This window comes from Cervus elaphus, chromosome 11, assembly GCF_910594005.1.
Source record: "Cervus elaphus chromosome 11, mCerEla1.1, whole genome shotgun sequence".
NCBI classification, from domain to species: Eukaryota; Metazoa; Chordata; class Mammalia; order Artiodactyla; family Cervidae; genus Cervus; species Cervus elaphus.
In genome coordinates this window covers 98,294,885-98,312,054 of record NC_057825.1, presented here as the reverse complement: position 1 = coordinate 98,312,054, position 17,170 = coordinate 98,294,885, and the positions used below count along the sequence as shown (strand labels likewise).

General features: G+C 34.9%; 1 protein-coding gene across 6 annotated transcripts in view; it reads right to left on the bottom strand.

Moving 5' to 3' along the window:
* TSGA10 (testis specific 10) overlaps window positions 1–17,170 on the bottom strand; it is a 92,962-nt gene that overhangs the window by 28,979 nt on the left and 46,813 nt on the right. For 5 of the 6 annotated variants that reach the window (XM_043918627.1, XM_043918625.1, XM_043918624.1 and 2 more), the window contains 6 exons: window positions 13,871–13,986; window positions 11,492–11,646; window positions 7,713–7,768; window positions 6,432–6,600; window positions 3,985–4,095; window positions 1,896–2,081 (listed from right to left, as the gene is read on the bottom strand). In XM_043918627.1, coding sequence (XP_043774562.1) covers window positions 1,896–2,081; window positions 3,985–4,095; window positions 6,432–6,600; window positions 7,713–7,768; window positions 11,492–11,646; window positions 13,871–13,986 — 793 coding nt within the window. The remainder of the gene's footprint in view (window positions 1–1,895; window positions 2,082–3,984; window positions 4,096–6,431; window positions 6,601–7,712; window positions 7,769–11,491; window positions 11,647–13,870; window positions 13,987–17,170) is intronic. The other variant, XM_043918626.1, reaches the window with a different exon arrangement.

The window sequence follows — 17,170 nt, the reverse complement described above, 5'->3', positions numbered from 1 at the left end:
TGCACAGCAACAGAAATCATGAACAAAACAAAAAGACAACCCTCAGAATGGGAGGAAATACTTGCAAACGAAGCAACCAACAAAGGATTAATCTCCAAAATATAGGAGAAGTTCATGCAGCTCAATATTAAAAAAAAAAAGCCAATTAACCCAATCAAAAAATGGGTGGAAGATCTAAATAGACATTTTCCCAAAGAAGACATACAGATGGCTTAAAAGCACATGAAAAAGATGTTCAACATCACTAATTATTAGGGAGATGCATATCAAAACTACAATGAGGTATCACCTCATACCTGTCAGAATAGCCATCATCAAAAAAATCTATAAACAATAAATGCTGTAGAGAGTGCAAAGAAAAAGGAGCCCTCCTATACTGTTGGTGGGAATGTCTCAATAAATTGGTACAGCCACTATGAAAAACAGGTTGGGTGTTCCTTTAAAAACTAAAAATAGAGCTACCATATGATCCAGCAATCCCACTCCTGGGCATATATCCAGATAAAATCACAATTCCAAAAGATACACGCACCCTAGAATTAACTGCAGCACTATTTATAATAACCAGGACATGGAAGCAATCTAAGTGTCCATTGACAGAGGAATGGATAAAGAAGATGTGGTACATATATTACAATGGAATACTACTCAGGTATAAAGAAGAACACATTTGAGTTAGTTTTAATGAAGTGGATGAAGCTAGAGCCTATTATAGAGCAAAGTAAGTCAGAAAGAGAAAAACAAATATATATTAACATACACAGGTGGAATCTGAAAAAAAACATTGGTACAGACAGTCTTATTTACAAAGCAGAAACAGAGACACAGAAAGAAAACATGTAGAGAAAACAACATACGTGCCAAGGGGGAGAAGGGGGAGATAGGATGAACTGGGAGATTGGATTGACACATACTTACTACTGAGACCATGTATGACATAGGAAACTAATGAGAACCTACTCTACAGCGCAGGGAGCGCTACTCAGGGCTCTGTGGTGGCCTAAACGGGAAGGAAGTCCACAGAAGGGCGGGTCCATGTGTGCGCATGGCTGGGTCACTCTGCTGGATAGCAGAGACCAACACAGCATTGTTAAGCAGCTAGACCCTAATAAAGTTTTTTAGAAAACAGCAAAACCCCCCAAAACTCAAAGCACACAAAACATTATACATCATTTGTGGGTGACAGGTATGTAGATAAAGTACAAACATGCAAGAGAGTTATACACTGACATCAAAGTTCTACACACCAACCACAAGAGCGGGGGAGGAAAAGGATGTGGAGCTGGGTCTGCAATGTTTTGTTTCTTTAAATAAAGAGACACTTTATTTAAATGATAAATATATTCTTTATAAAAATGGCAAAATGTTAGCATCTTCAACCTTGGACATGGGCTTATGTGGGCCTTTTATATTACTTTTGGGGAGGACACTGTTTTTGTATGCTTGAAATAGTTTCTAATTTTTTAAAATGCTAAAGATTATTCTATTAATAGTTGCAGGTTAGGTAAGAGATGGCTCTCCTGGTGACTCAGAGGTTAAAGCGTCTGCCTGCAATGCGGGAGACCTGGGTTCAATCCCTGGGTCAAGAAGATTCCCTAGAGAAGGAAATGGCAACCCACTCCAGTATTCTTGCCTGGAGAATCCCATGGATGGAGGAGCCTGGTGGGCTACAGTTCATGGGGTCGTAAAGAGTCGGACATGACTGAGCGACTTAACTTTCTAACTTAGGTAAAAGATTAGAGAAACAGTGTGGAGAACACTTAACAGAGAGACTACAATTCACAGTATACTTAGATAACCTAAGTGTTTGTTATACACTTAATTTATGGAAAGCTAAACAAAACTCTTTTAAATATGATGCAGGATGTACAACCAGCATATTTTCCCAGACTTACCTGCTCGACCTCTCTATTGAGGGCATCTACTTTTTCTTTTAATCTGTTCCCCTCTGCCTCTGCAGTGATAAGTTCTAATTTGAGGGTATTGTTATCTGCCTCTGCTTGACGGGCCTTATTTTCCCAGTTTTCAGCATCTTCGTTGGCTTTTCGGAGTTGGTCCATCATTTGCCTGTTCTCAGATTCCTAAAAAGTAAATCTTACGTGTTACTTTAAAAGAGTAAAATGTTAAACATATGATGCAAATTAAATATTATTTGCCAGGTCACTAGGAATTTACTTGTCAAGAGGACCATCTATAGCATAACCTCAAGGAATCCTATCTATACTCTCAATTTAGAAAATTGGTCCATTAATAATTAACAAAAGGGAATGGGCCAAGGATCTGCCCTGGTTCCTGAGTCACACACACTCTAGTACGGTTATGGTTTTACTCTTATCTTCCACACCTCAATGAATATGTTTTTACATTTGCTTTGGTTTAAACAAGACTCCTCATTGCCTCTTTTCCCTATATATCTGCTTGCTGACTACTTGCTGGTCTGGTTTCTGAGTTTCTGCCTTGACCTGACCTTTTGTATCTATGTATTCCGGGGTTCCAGCTGCTCTTTTGGGCGGTACTGTGACTACAGAGCTTCTGACCGCTTGCATATCTTAAGCATCAGCTTCTGATAAATCTCTGGGTTTGGTGCATTTCCTATCTGGTTCCTGCCTTTCATTCATAACCCAGGCCTTAATCTTCTCCACCACAGGCTGTTCTATGACTCACTTTTGCTCTCTGTTCTAACAACTTGCCTGAAGTTGCTCAGAAGTAAAATATGCTGATAAACACTATTCATACATATACATTCAGGTATATACTGGGCGTACAATATAGAACCACATTGTTAGAACCTATGAGTTGGCTACCAGGGAAGCCCACCAAATATACATGAATGAATATACTGGGCGTACAATAAGAACCACATTGTTAGACCCTATAGACTGACTAAAGTAGGAGCTTATTTCTAAAAGAAAACAATCAGCTCCACAAACAATAGACTATGTTGAGTAATAATTATGAAGCTACTTTTACAAAATACATTTAAAAAAATTATTTTAATAGTATGGTTTGACTAACCCATTCTAAAAACTTATTTATAATTCTGATAATTAATTTAAAGGACCCTTGATCTCTTTCTATCCTACTTGTTAGTAAACAGTTTAGAAACACGGGCTACATTTATTGCCAAAATTACAATAAACAACACCTCTAATTGTATAAGACTTTCAAATCAAGATTTAAGTTCTCACAAATATGATTAATCATGAGATTGGTTGAAATTCAGTTAATATCGCCACCTTGTGGTCTAATGGTACCTTGACCAATATGGAGGATCTGTGCCAAGTCTGTTGATTAAGTTAACATACTAATCTACTGTATTGGCTTTTAAGATTCAGATATTCCCGATGTGCCAGTAGGAATCAGATGTGTGTTTCCTATTACTGTACTAAAAATAACAGTTGTGTACAGAGTATGTACTTGGGAGATACATGGTACAGTGTACATAAACTGAATTTTACTCACATCAATTTTTACTCTCTTTAACTTTCTGTAGCACTTACTGTATATCATTCTTTTAAAATTGCCCTACAGCTTTATGTCAACTGGTTACTAACAGAGAAATGGAGAAGAGAGCCATTGCCCTCTGGCCCTAAGAAATAGATGGTCCCACAACAGAGTGATCAATTCTGATTTGCTACGCAATCAGGTGAAGCCTCTTTCGTCAAAGGTTTGTAATTGTCAATTACCATTTCCAAATATAAGTGAGCCCATGTTGATTCTGGCCCCTTGTCCTCCATCCAGTTAGGAGGGTTCTACTTATCTAAAATGGTTAAGTGGCAAAACAAAAGGGGTGCATTCTTGAGTTACCTTTCTGGATACTGGTGACCTTCTAAATATATAGTTAACACACAATTGTCAACATTAGAATATGCTACGCATTAAAGAAATGCACTTGATGCAGCCATTCCTATGAGTGCAATCAATCAATAGCTCTTGTGCAAATTCAGCTATCTTGGGCCAAAGGGAAAATAAATGTATACGTACTTCAGACTTTAATATATTCTTCAGTTTATTAACCTCCAGATTAGTGTCTTGAACCTTCTGTTTAATGTCACTAAGTTCATTATGAGTATCATTCAGTTTCTTAGACAGTGCCTATGAGACAAAGACAGATTTTACAAAAAACTGAAAATTGTTCTACATCAAAACCACCATAAATATTTAAATATTTACAATATGATAAATAAAATTAATATACTTAATACATAAATCTCATATAAAAACAGTGAGAAAACACAGGAGTCCTAAGAGTAAGTGGACAAAGAACCCAAACGCAATTCACAAAAAAGGAACCACAAACGGATAATACTTAAAGTTAAAATTTACTAGCAATCAAAGATATGGCAAGGAATGTACATTTTTATGTACTATTGGAATAAATGTAAATTTGAGGAAAGCAAATCTGTGATCTTCTACCTGGTGATGTATTAAGAGACATTTTTAAAAGCTCATAAAAACAAGAAAGACAAATACGTTGGCTTTTGTTAAAGGTAAGAAATGGATACATGGGTAGTCACTATACTCATGTCCACTCAGAAGGTTTCTTAATTTAAAAATTACACCTCATAAGCGTTTGATTCCATTTGAAAGCAAATCTATAAAACCTAATGAAAAGGAATGTCTAGTAAGGAATTATTTGCTCTGTGACAATATTTATTCATTAGGTGAATGATGCAATAAATAACAGTATCCACCTAGTGGTAAAACCACACAAAACATTATGCATCCATGAAAAAGTTTGGAAAAAATTTTTAATAACAGAGAAAAATGTTAATGCATATTTGAAAAAATCAGGATTAAACACTAAAAACATCTCAATTTGTTTAAAATCGTGGTATTGAGCGAGAAATTATTTTAAGGTTTCTGTTTTCCAAATCTTCTATGATATGGGTTTTTTAACAACACAGAGGGGTCCATCTTCTACATTTGGGCCCTATGACCCAAACATAGGAAAAATTTACTCTTGAACATTTGTATATTGTTATGGTAATAATTTTCTTCTGATTATGAAACATGTTTATTAAGGTATAACAAACAACTATGATGTTATAGTAAGCTAATAACAGTTACAAAATATTTATCAAGTGATAATGCTAGATGCTCTAAGTTCTTGCCAGTCATATTCTCATCTACTCTCCATTTTTACAGTTGATATGATCACACAGCCAGGAAGGGGGACTTGCACTCATGTGAGTCTTAAATACTTCACTCTGTTGTCTTCTCATGTAGAACAAAGCATGATGTAAAGTGGTATGTGGTTTTATCCCAGCTACATTAAAAATTTCATGTAAAAGACAGTATAAAATTTGTAAAGTATATTGAAAATCAGTAAAAAAAAAAAAAAAAAAGTTAACAGCATATAACTGCATGGTAAAGATGAGAGCTTTTCATCTAATTTTCATAAATATTAGTTACAGTTAGCTTTAGCCTATTTGCTTTAGCGGTAAATAGAGCACACAAAAGTAGATTCTATAAGTTCACATCTCTTGTTTTTACTGCTATTAACTTTTAAAAATTAACCTTTATTTTAAAAGTTTTGATTTATAGAAAAGTTATTAAAATGGTATAGAGAATGCCCATATAGGCTATACTCAGTTTTCTCTATTATTAACATCTTATATTAGTATAGTACATGTCACAATTCATGAACCAATGTTGATAGTTATTAACTGAAGTCCATAATTTATTCCTACTCCTTCCATTTTTATGGAATGTCCTTTTTCTGTTCCAGGATCCCAGTGTTCATTAACTTTTGAAAAAAATACCTTAACACCTCAAACAACTTTTTAATAATTAACAAAGCTTGGCGTCTTTATATCTGATTATGTAAATTAAATTATTTAACAGTTTAAAAATACAGACTTTTATGATGCAAACTAAACACATTGAGAGTGACAGCAAAGTGAAGGAAATCATTTGTATTGAAGAATTTCAATGGGGGAAGAAAGTTTTCAAGGAAAATTTTCTAATGATAAAATTAAAAGTGATACTGGTAATGAGAGCTCTTGATAAAACTGAACTGTACTGGCTTAGAGACGAACTAATTATAAGAGAAATTTTCCTAAAAAGAATCACAGTGCTAAAGAGGACCAAATAACGTGCCATGGTCAATATACTCATATTAAGAGCAAAGAGTCCATCAAATAAACCTACTCTTTTCTTCACCATTTCTGAAGGTTATCTTCATTTGCTAGTTTATTCCAATATTTACCCTTCACTAAGGAAGTACTTCCTAAGATTTAATACAAATGGTACACCCCTGTTCTCTAATATTTAACCTTATGTTTGAAAATTTCATTTATTTTCTGTGTAATAAAGATTTTAAAAATGGCTAGTTCCAAAGCCTGAGCTTTTCTATGAAATGAAACAAGGGCTGTAGCTCAGAAGAAACATATCTTTCTCAGAGAAAAAGATTCTAGGAACAAGTATACCTGGTTTTCTTGTTTAGCTTTAGCAAACTGTTCTTGGAGATTGTCATTCTCATGAGCCAAGATGTCCCTCTCCCTGGCTATTTGAGCCAGCTCATCATTTGTCTCATCCAGCTGCCGGCGCATTCTGGAAATGTCTTGTTCACACATAATGAGGGCTTCAGTAGACTGTCTATTCCACAAATCAGGCAGTACATGAGAAGAGACATTTTACCGAAACAGAATAACAAATTTTCATGAGACAGAAGATAGACAGCATGAAAACATTTAAAGAGTTTTAAACACATTTAAATTTGCAGGAATAAATACTGCAAAGATAGTGCGTTGAAGTTTCTCTGTGTTGCCAACATTACACTATGAAAAAGATGCCAAATAAATACACACAGTAGTCAATGATTTGTTACAGATTCAAAACTTCTGATGTTCAAGTATAAGAAAGTCATTGCCCTACCTCTAGATGCTAGATGCTCCTCTTCCTCTGCCCTTGTGAAAATGAGTGGTTCTCAGGGCTTAACTCTTAGCCTCCTGATTCTTCTCATGCCAGCACTTCTTTCTCTCTGACAGTTCCTATTCATATCCGAGGCTCCCAACCCTATCTACACTCAGACAACTCTGAAATGACCACCCCTGCCTCAGCTTCTAGAGGCCACCCCTTACACTCTAGACTCATATTTGACTGCTTACTAGACATACCTACAAGAAGGTCTTGGAAACTCTTCAAAGTCAAAGAAAAATCTTTTTCCATGTAGGTTCATCATGTCTAGTATTCATCACTAGCATTTGGCATTTTCCTAGATTCTTTCCCTCACAAACACCACACCCCTGTCCCTCAGCCTCCTAAGGCCAGTCTCTCACACCTATTCAGCCTGTGCAATCTCTCTGACAAAAGACATCTCACCAGCCTTTAGTGATTTCTCACTGCCCACAGGCTCATCTGTCTGTATCACAGGCCTCTGCCTGCCTGCCTAGCCTCTCCTTCGTTTCTCCCCTTACACTTTGGGTTCCAACATATTTACCTACTTGTCATTCCAGAGACTTTTGAACCCCACCTGTGGTTCTCTATGGCTCTTTGCTACTCTTTCTATCTTGAATGCTCTTCTCTTTCCTATCTTTGGCAAACACCAGATCTTCCCTTTACTTCCTCAAACAGACTCAGGCCTCCTTCCAACATTAGAGAGCTAGCATCTTATACATAACACTAAGCCCCTTGTTTCTATCTTTGTACCTAACATAGTACTTTGCCCCCCAATAAGTGATCAAATCTTTCTTGAGTAAGTGATTTACCTTGATGCCTGTTCCATCTCAGCAATGATATTCTTCATGCCTGAAATGGTCTTTTCCTTGAAAAATAATATAAGTATTAAGTACAAAATTATCTTAAACTGTATTTCTGTTAAAAGTGAATATATGAGAAGAATTTCCCACCTCCTTTTTGATTTACAGTTGTTTTTAAACACTTGTGTTCTATTCTTGCTACGCTTTAAAACTAATGCTTAATTTATCAATGTGAGTATCTGTACTGGATAAAAACAATTGATTGTGCTCCTCAAAACAAAGACTATACTTAGGTATATTGATATGAGATCATCACATCAAATACCATTAAAAGATGTTTTGTGCAGTCACCCAGCAACATAAGAACCCCTTAAGCACTCTGTTTTTGGAGGAAACCCAATGATTTGGCACTGGGTTCTCTACTGGAAATAGGACTGATTTACTTCCTTACTTCTTCATGTTATAAAACCCAGGAAAGTGAATCATGTAAAATTAAATTTAGTTATTAAGAATAATGACCTTGACAAAGTACACCATATATATCAGTCGTCAACATCACCTTGAAAAAGCTGTTACAGTGGGATTACTTATAGAAGTATACTATCAATTTTAGGTGTAAGCTAGTAAGCAGGCCTAGGGCAAAAGTGTAAGAAATAAATTATTTCTATTTTTCTTTTTCAAGGGTGTGGAGAGAGAGTAGGATTAGTGGAATCAATCAAGACTGAGATGAGGGGGAATATCTTAATGCCATCAATACCATTTCCAGATGTCCTCCTTTAAAAACTAGCTGATCCTGGAACTAGTAACAGATACTACACATAGACACTTAGCACTGACATTAAGTCCTTAAAAAGTAGAAAAATTATTCTTCCACTAAAATAACCAGATTTCACTTTGCCTTTTAAATTTTCAACTCCTAGTAACCAAGTAACAAGATGAAAATTAAACCTGTAGTTCCCAACCAGTGCTGCTCCCATCATCAGAGACAACTCTGTGTGTGTGCGTATTTGTGTGTGTGTGTGTGTGTGTGTGTGTGATACGTCCTTACTCATGTGTTCCTCTCTAGGGTATTTTTAGCTCTGGTTTCCCATTCTGTTTTCTGACAGAATGGCACAGATTCCATATCTGGCCATAATGGATACTGAAGTATATGGTTAAAATATCCATTAGCAAAACTGTTAAACCCCTTAAAGAATCACAGCCAATGGAGGAAAAACAAAGAGAAAATACTGCTTACTATGGAATATTTACAAATGCTTTGGAAATACAACTTAACACACTTCTAAATAAATTCTGAAAAGCTAACTGAATTTCTAGTATTTCTGACAGCTGTTACTTGGTTAAGATTTAAACGTGGCTTATAGGCCTAAAAAGATCTCTCTTTTATCAAAAGAAATTCCTTGAAAGATTCTCTAAAAATCCTGCAAAAGTATTCCGGGCAAACAAAATTACTGTATAGAATCCAATAATATATCCTCCTAGACTATTTTTCTCTTAATGTGACCCTAATAGTACCATTTTTTAAAATTTATATCATTATCAACTTGATAATCCTTGTACAATCTCAATATATTTGTCCAATCAGAGACATAGATTCAAGTTAATTGTTAAAAATTCAACGTGGACAGGGTGGTCATATATCTACTCAGAAAAAAGAAACAAACTAAAATTTTATACAAATAATTCTGACTTTTATGATTCAAAAGTCTATGAACTTGCTATTGAATTTTCTAACTTTAATTGGTATCAAGTAGTAGAACAAATTTTAAAAAACTATGCTTACCAGACCAAATTCACTTTATTCACTATAATATAGACTTTTCCATAGTAATTACTTTTCCAATGTAGTCTCCAGATTAAACTAATAAAACTACTATTTTTCACTGAAAGGTATTATAAATTCAGCTCTGAAATATCATTGTATAGAACGTTTCCTCTTTTGAATGTGTAACACTGTTTTCCCTTCATAGGATGGATGTGTTTACATTCATAATCCTATATAATACTCAATTTTGAAATGGACTTGCAACTCAATATTCTTTGTGAAGGAGAAGATAATATTGGTACAGTTAGCAGAGTGGAAGATGTGAAATTAATCAGACTTTTCCAGTTAAGCCAAAATTTACTACCTCGTGTACTTTGATAACTTCAATTATGCTCATGATATCCAAATCTATTAACTTCAATTTTCTCTGCAAACCTTAAAATACAAGATTCAACTCATGTCACAAAGGCATGTTGATAACCTTCCTCACTAAGCTTGCTCTGTGTCCTGTGTTTCCTACTTCACACACAGGAACTAGTCATTGGGCTCCTAAGTCAGAAAGCACATCCTGTCAGTCTTACTTCCTAAACAGAGCTATCTGTTTCTCTCATGGACACTGTCACTTCCTAATACAGTTCTTATCACTTTACTCCTAACTATGTCCTATCACTACTCTCATTTCCCTACAACCCACTTTTTACAATGGATTAACAAATGACAGGATAATGCTTTAAAGATCTAATTGTAACAACTCATTTACATGATTTCAATGATCCTCTACATCCATGATGATGGTATCTAAACTCAACATCTCATGTATTTTTGATTTGTTGCTTATCTATCCCATCTTATCTTTTACCTGTCTTCATGCCCCCATATGCCCCTCCTTGCACTCTATTTCTTGATAGTTTAGTATGAAATCTATCAAGAAATCTCACCAAATTCTCTGATGAAAGCCACTGGGCTTCCATATAAGTTGCTCTACTTGTTTGGATCACCTTTTCTCTAAACAGCGCTCTACCATTCTGGATCACTCCTTTCTCTAAATCTTTTCCTGGCTAATTTCTAGTCATCTTGCAGGGCAGTATAAGCACCATCACCGTGTGGAAGGCTTCCTAGATATTCTTCCTCCCCTGATCCAACCCCTGGCCTGAATCAGATGTTTCTGCCAAACTTCACTCATACATTGTGCATGTGCCATTATGGCGCTTGGCATATTCCATCATAACAGCATCTTTCTTTATCTTGCTTTGAATTATACCACAGGCCTTTGGAAGGTATGCCCACTCAGTCCCAGTTTCTAACGTAATACCTGGTACATGTCAATAAATGTTTGTTGAAAGGATGGATGGATGGATGAGTGAATGGCTTAGTTCCCTTAGAGGGAAAGACCCTCTAAGTTAGTGCCCTTACAGAGGGGAAAGACCCTAAGCCAGTGATGCTGCCTTTGCTTAAGACATTTGTAGAAAACAGTTTAGGAATTGCCTTCAGAATCAGTTTATGAGCTAGAAAGGGGGTCATTATTTCAAAACACCTTTATTTGTCATTGTTTGAACAACAAAACTGTGGGATGAAGTTTATCACCCAATTTGTTTACCAGTTCCATATGATCCACTCTCAAAGGCTGAAGATGATGGAAAAACATGATCCTAATTTTGAATATAAACTTCATTGTATTTAATGACATATATTGCCTCCCAAGGTGGCTACTTGAAAATATAAGTTCTGGTGCGCTTTTAAAAAGAAATCAGTCTCACTGCTTTTTTTAAATTATGCTTTACATTTTGAGATGTTTGAATTAGTTATTGTTAGTAAAAGTTGATCAGAAATTGATGAGAGAAAAATTTATTTAAAAATATTAGCTAGTGAATTTGAACACATATTTCCTAAGACTATCCTGAAATATTTCAAAATCAGATTTTAAAGTTTCACCTCTCTAAGGAAAAAAAGTTGGGAAAATCCTATTATTTTATTCAGATTCAAGTTCAAACATTTCTTTTAAATCACAGTTCTCAGAACATACTTTCATTGCCAAACTCTCTCCAAGGGACGCAATATTCTCAGATTTTTTATCCAAACATGCTTGCAGGCATTCCTTTTCTTTAGCCAAATCATTGAGGGTTGCACCAAGAATGCTGATTTCTTCTCGTTGGGCAATACTTTGTCTTGTAAAATTATCTAAATGTGTAATCATAAAGGCATTGTTTTAAAAAAGATAAAAATTTTTCCAGTTCAAGCAGAGTGAAGTACTTTTTAAAGTAAATTCTCCTATACTATATTCAATGACTAAAGATAAAATACTCTATTCCAAATTTTAAAATGGCTTTTGTTGTTAGTGATTAAAAATGAAGATTAATCATTCTAAATGACTTATAAATGAAAAAGCACAATTAACACATTTGAATTAGAACAGCAAAGGAAAGTTCTATGTAACAAGTTCTCAAAGTAGAATGTGTGGTGGGAGAGGGGAAGGTGTGTGGAGAAAGTACATGGAATGTTGATTTTTTTTCTCTTCTAATTTCACCTTCCTTTAGCTTCAAATCACTATTGCATATAAATTGGTAACTACCAGATCTTAAAAATATATTCAGTTAAGTCATCATTGGAGTCAAATATCTTCTAATATTCTGATTTTCTCCACAGCACTGTTATAAACATTCCTAGAAAAAAATCATCCCAAGAAGTCTGATTTGCTTTGTAAGTATGCTGGAATGCCAGTGTCAGTGTTGAAGTCCTATATAATTGGTATAGAAAAGTGGTTTTCAAATTGTGGTTTTTCAACCAGAACCATCAGCATCACCTGGGAACTTGTTAGAAATACAAATCCTTAGGTCCCATCCTAGACCTACTGAATTAGAAATTCTGAGTGGGCAGAGCAATTTATGTTTCAACAAGCACCCTGGGAAAGATACAAAATCCCTGGCATATCCTACTCCGAGGAGCCTGGCTCCAGTGAGCTTAGCTCTCCTGAAGTTTGAGGAGCACTGGTCTAGACCATCTCTACCCAAAGAAAGTTGGTGTGACTAGACCTCTAGGTAAACAACTACTAAGGGCCACCCACTGCGGCACTGAGAGTGGAATTCCATATCACAAGAGGGTGATGTATACAAAAGGGATGTATCTTGTTTCTTTTCTAGGCAAACCACTTGTTTTGGGTGTTCTGATATCTGAGTTCATTCCCATTGGCAGAAAACAAACTCTAACCTATTCTAGGATCTCCTAGCATCCCATTTATGCTACCACCCCATTTTTCTGCTACTCTTAATAGCCAAACTTCTGTTTGACTTCTGTTCCCTCCTGTCTATACCATCTCATTCCCAATCATTCCTCAGACTACTCCATCTTTTTCATCTAACACTATAATTCAAACTTTTGGGGGACCCATGTTTCCAAAACCTCCAATGTGTTAATCCAATCAATATATTTTCATTCTCATCTTATTTCGCTTCTCGAAAGTATCTGACAATTGATCATATCCTCCTTTCTAAAACACATTGCTCTCTTGCCTCCCCAAATGACACTCACTTCTGGGTTTTCTTCCTACTTCTTTGGCTTCTTCTTAGTCCTGGATCCTCTTCTCCTCATTCTCTACATTTTCCCTAGGTGATTTCACGGTTTTAAAATATCATTTACATGCTGGTGTGTCCTAAATGTATATCTTTAGCTTAGATTTCTCTTCTGAGATACTAACTTATCTATTTACCTACTTACCCTACATTTTTACTTGAACTTAAAATCCAAAAATGAGTTCTTCAATATTCTCCTTTTATATTTACTTTCTGCCCCAGTAAAAAGCACCCCACCCACCTAATTGCTTATGTCAGATATTTTTGATCTGCATAATAGCAAACTTTAAAAGTCTTATTCAATTTTAAAATGAGTACTTTTATTGTCCTGACCAAAATTTTAATTTAAAGTTACAAGAAGATTAAGTTATGACCATATTTTGATAAAGAACACTGGTAAGAAACAATCAGAAGAGACTTCATAAAAATAATCTTCTCTATAAACTCAAATGAACTATAGATATATCCAAATCTATGTATACTTTCTACCAAAAATAGTATATATGTAATACATTTCATTACAACAGCTATGGGCATGATATAATATAATATAAAAGCTTGTAAGTTTAAAATTGATCATCATAAATTTACAAAGTACTGCTGCTTTGTTTAGCTATTCCTTCATTGAAAAATATGAAGCCATGTCTAAGTATTTATGGATCTAAGTTTAAGTAAAACATTTTACTATCAAAGAAAAATACATTTTCTCATGATTTTTGACTAAAAACTTTTAACTTAAGGGTCTATTTCTAAGTTTCTCTATGTTATAACTGAAGAGAAGAAAACTTTTTTTTCCAGACTTAAAAAACAAAAAGGAACATCAGGAAAAAACTCACCAATTTTTTCATCCAAGCACATAATTTTCTCCTGAGTAAGCTGTAGCTCATACTTTTTCTTAGCAAGGTGTCGCTGAGTATCAGAAAGATCTTTCTCTGTGTTTTCATATAAAAGTCTGTAAACATTTTAATAATAAAACTAATTCTGAAATTTTATGTTTTATCAACTTTTTAGTGTATTTAAATCTAAGAACTTTTAAGGAAACTAATGCACATTTTTTCTTCTTAGTATTTTCATTATAAAAACACACTATAGGAGGTCTGAAATATAAAGGGTAAAAGGGGATCCTCAATCTATCACTGTAACATAAACAACTTTAGTATTCATTAGTGCTTTTTTGCTTTGCATAAAGTTACCATAATCTAAATTCAAACTTGAGTTCAGATTTTTTTCACCTATACTCAATCTTTAACACTTTTCAGTCTTATAATTTAGCCCTTCAAAGGATCATTTTCTACTGAAAAGCTTTATATGAGCAATAGCCATTTGCTTTCAAGTAAATATAACCATTTACTTAAGTACTCCCCTAATATTAGACATTTGGGTTCATTTCAGGTTTTCATTAGCATAAATAAATCTGTAATGAACAGTATTTCACTGAATCCACAAACACTTACTAAGTATGTAGCAGGCACTATGGTGAACTAGATGGGCAGGGACCCTGCTCTCATGCAATTCATAGTCAATAAACAAATAAGTAGACAGACTACAATTTCTGGAAATATGGAAGCTAGATAATCTGAAAGTACTCTCACCACAAAACACACATACTAAAGAAGATGTAAGAAGCATCCTTTAAAATGTATAGCAAAACTCAGAACCATCTGTAAGAGAAGTCCTTTGGTGTCAAATCAGAGTAATAAGACTATGAACTGATGTTATATTAGATATGGTTGGGGTTTACCTGTCTCAATAGCCTAGAGTCTTGTCTTCTAACTCAGAAACAGAAGATGAGGCTACAGAAATGTCTGCAACACAAGTTTTAGGAATAAGATCCCCCACATAAAGCCACTAAGAGCTATACTATTAGTGGAGAGGCCAGACTAGAGGAAATCAGCTTGCCAAACATTGCTAAGGCAGGGTAACAAAAATAACTAAACATCTTCGTTGGGAAATCTCAATCTCAAGATAAGAAATCAAAATGAAATCTGGTTCCAGGACGGTAATATAATCTAGAAAACTTGGTGGAAATACACAAAAGTTTACTGGAGGGACATGACTTCAACTCAGGCACAAACTAAACCCCAGACAAGAGTCTGTCGAAAATAAGCTCACAAACCAACACAATATTGTAATTATCTTTCAATTGAAAACAAATTTTTACAAAATGAGCTCACAATTCAATCTTAAAAACGTTCTAAGAAACAACCCAAACGTAGTGGGAGTCAAAAGACACACAAACTAAATTAGATCTCAAAGAACTTCAGATTATAGCCTTATTAAACAGAAATTTTAAAATAATTTTAAATACTAATACATAAAAAGTGTAATAAAAATATATAATAAAAAGAGCCAGCAGATTTTAAAAAGAACCAATGAGAACTTCAGGAAATTAAACTAAGAGCATTTAAATAAAAATTTTAAATGACATCAAACGACAAGTTTAAGAACAAAACAGATACAGCTAAAGAGACAATTAGTAAGCTAGAAAAAAAAGCCAGATCAGGGGAAATTATCTATAATAGAGCACAGATAAAAAGACAGAACAAAAACAAACAAACAAACAAACAAAAAAAGACGGAACAAATACAAAGGAAAGTTTAGGAGACATAAACAACAGAATGAGGAGGTCCAATATTTACCTAATAGGGATTCCAGGAAAGAACAAACACAATATTCAAAAAAACAATGGCTCATATAACACATGAAATCTTACGCTAAAGAAATATCAATGAAAAAAAAAAGAAATATCAATGAAAAACATGAAAACCAGCTTTAAGGGAATGTAAATCATGGGTAGAACAAAAAACAAATCTGTATCTAGTAAATGGGGGAGGGTAAAAGGACTTAAAGGGAGACAAGATTTCTACATCAACAATACAATAAAAAACTAGGTAGAATATCTAAATAGACACTTCTCTAAAGTAGACATACAGATGGCCAATAGGTACATGAAAAGATGCTCAACACTGCTAATTATTAGAGAAATGCAAATCAAAACTACAACCAGGTATCATGTCAAACCAGTCAGAATGGCCATCACCAAAAAGTCTACAAATAATTAATGCTGGAGAGGGTGTGGAGAAAGATGAATCCTATTATCTTGTTGCTGCTGCTGCGAAGTCGCTTCAGTCGTGTCCAACTCTGTGCAACCCCATAGACGGCAGCCTACCAAGGCTCCTCTGTCCCTGGGATTCTCCAGGCAAGAGCACTGGAGTGGGTCGCCATTTCCTTCTCCAATGCATGAAAGTGAAAAGTGAAAGTGAAGTCGCTCAGTCGTGTCCGACTCTGTGCGACCCCATGGACTGCAGCCTACCGGGCCCCTCCGTCCATGGGATTTTCCAGACAAGAGTACTGGAGTGGGGTGCCAGTGCTTTCTCCATTGTTGGTGGGATGTAAATTGGTATACATCCTCTATGGAAAACAGTATGGAGGTTCCTAAAAAAACTAAGAATAGGGCTACCGAGCTACTATACGATCCAGCAATCCCACTCCTAGGCATATATCCAGGGAAAATCACACTTTGAAAAGATACTTGCATCCCAATGTTCACTGCAACACTTTACAATAGCCAGAACGCGGAAGCAACCTAAATGTCCAGCAACAGATGAAGATGTGTATATATATACAGTGGAATATCACTCAGCCATAAAAAAATAAAATAATGCCATTTGCAGCAATACAAATGGACCTAGAGAGTATCATACTAAGTGAAGTAAGCCAGAGAAAGAAAAATACCATCTGATATCGCTTATATGTGGAATCTAAAAAAAGACACAAATGGACTTATTTACAAAACAGAAAGAGATTCACAGACACAGAAAATAAACTTTGGATTACCAAAGGGGAAAGATGGGTGGGATAAGGTAAATTAGGAGGCTGGGATTAAATATACACACTACTATATATAAAACTGGTAACCAATAAGGACCTACTCTATCACACAGGGAACTATACTCAATATTCTGCAATAACCTACATAAGAAAGGAATCTGAAAAGCAACATACATTTATGTAATTGAATCACTATACTGTATACCTGAAACCAACACAGTATTGTAAATCAACCTTACTTTAATAAAAATATTCTTGAAAATACATGCTAATATAAGAGCCATAAATATAATAAGTGTATTAAT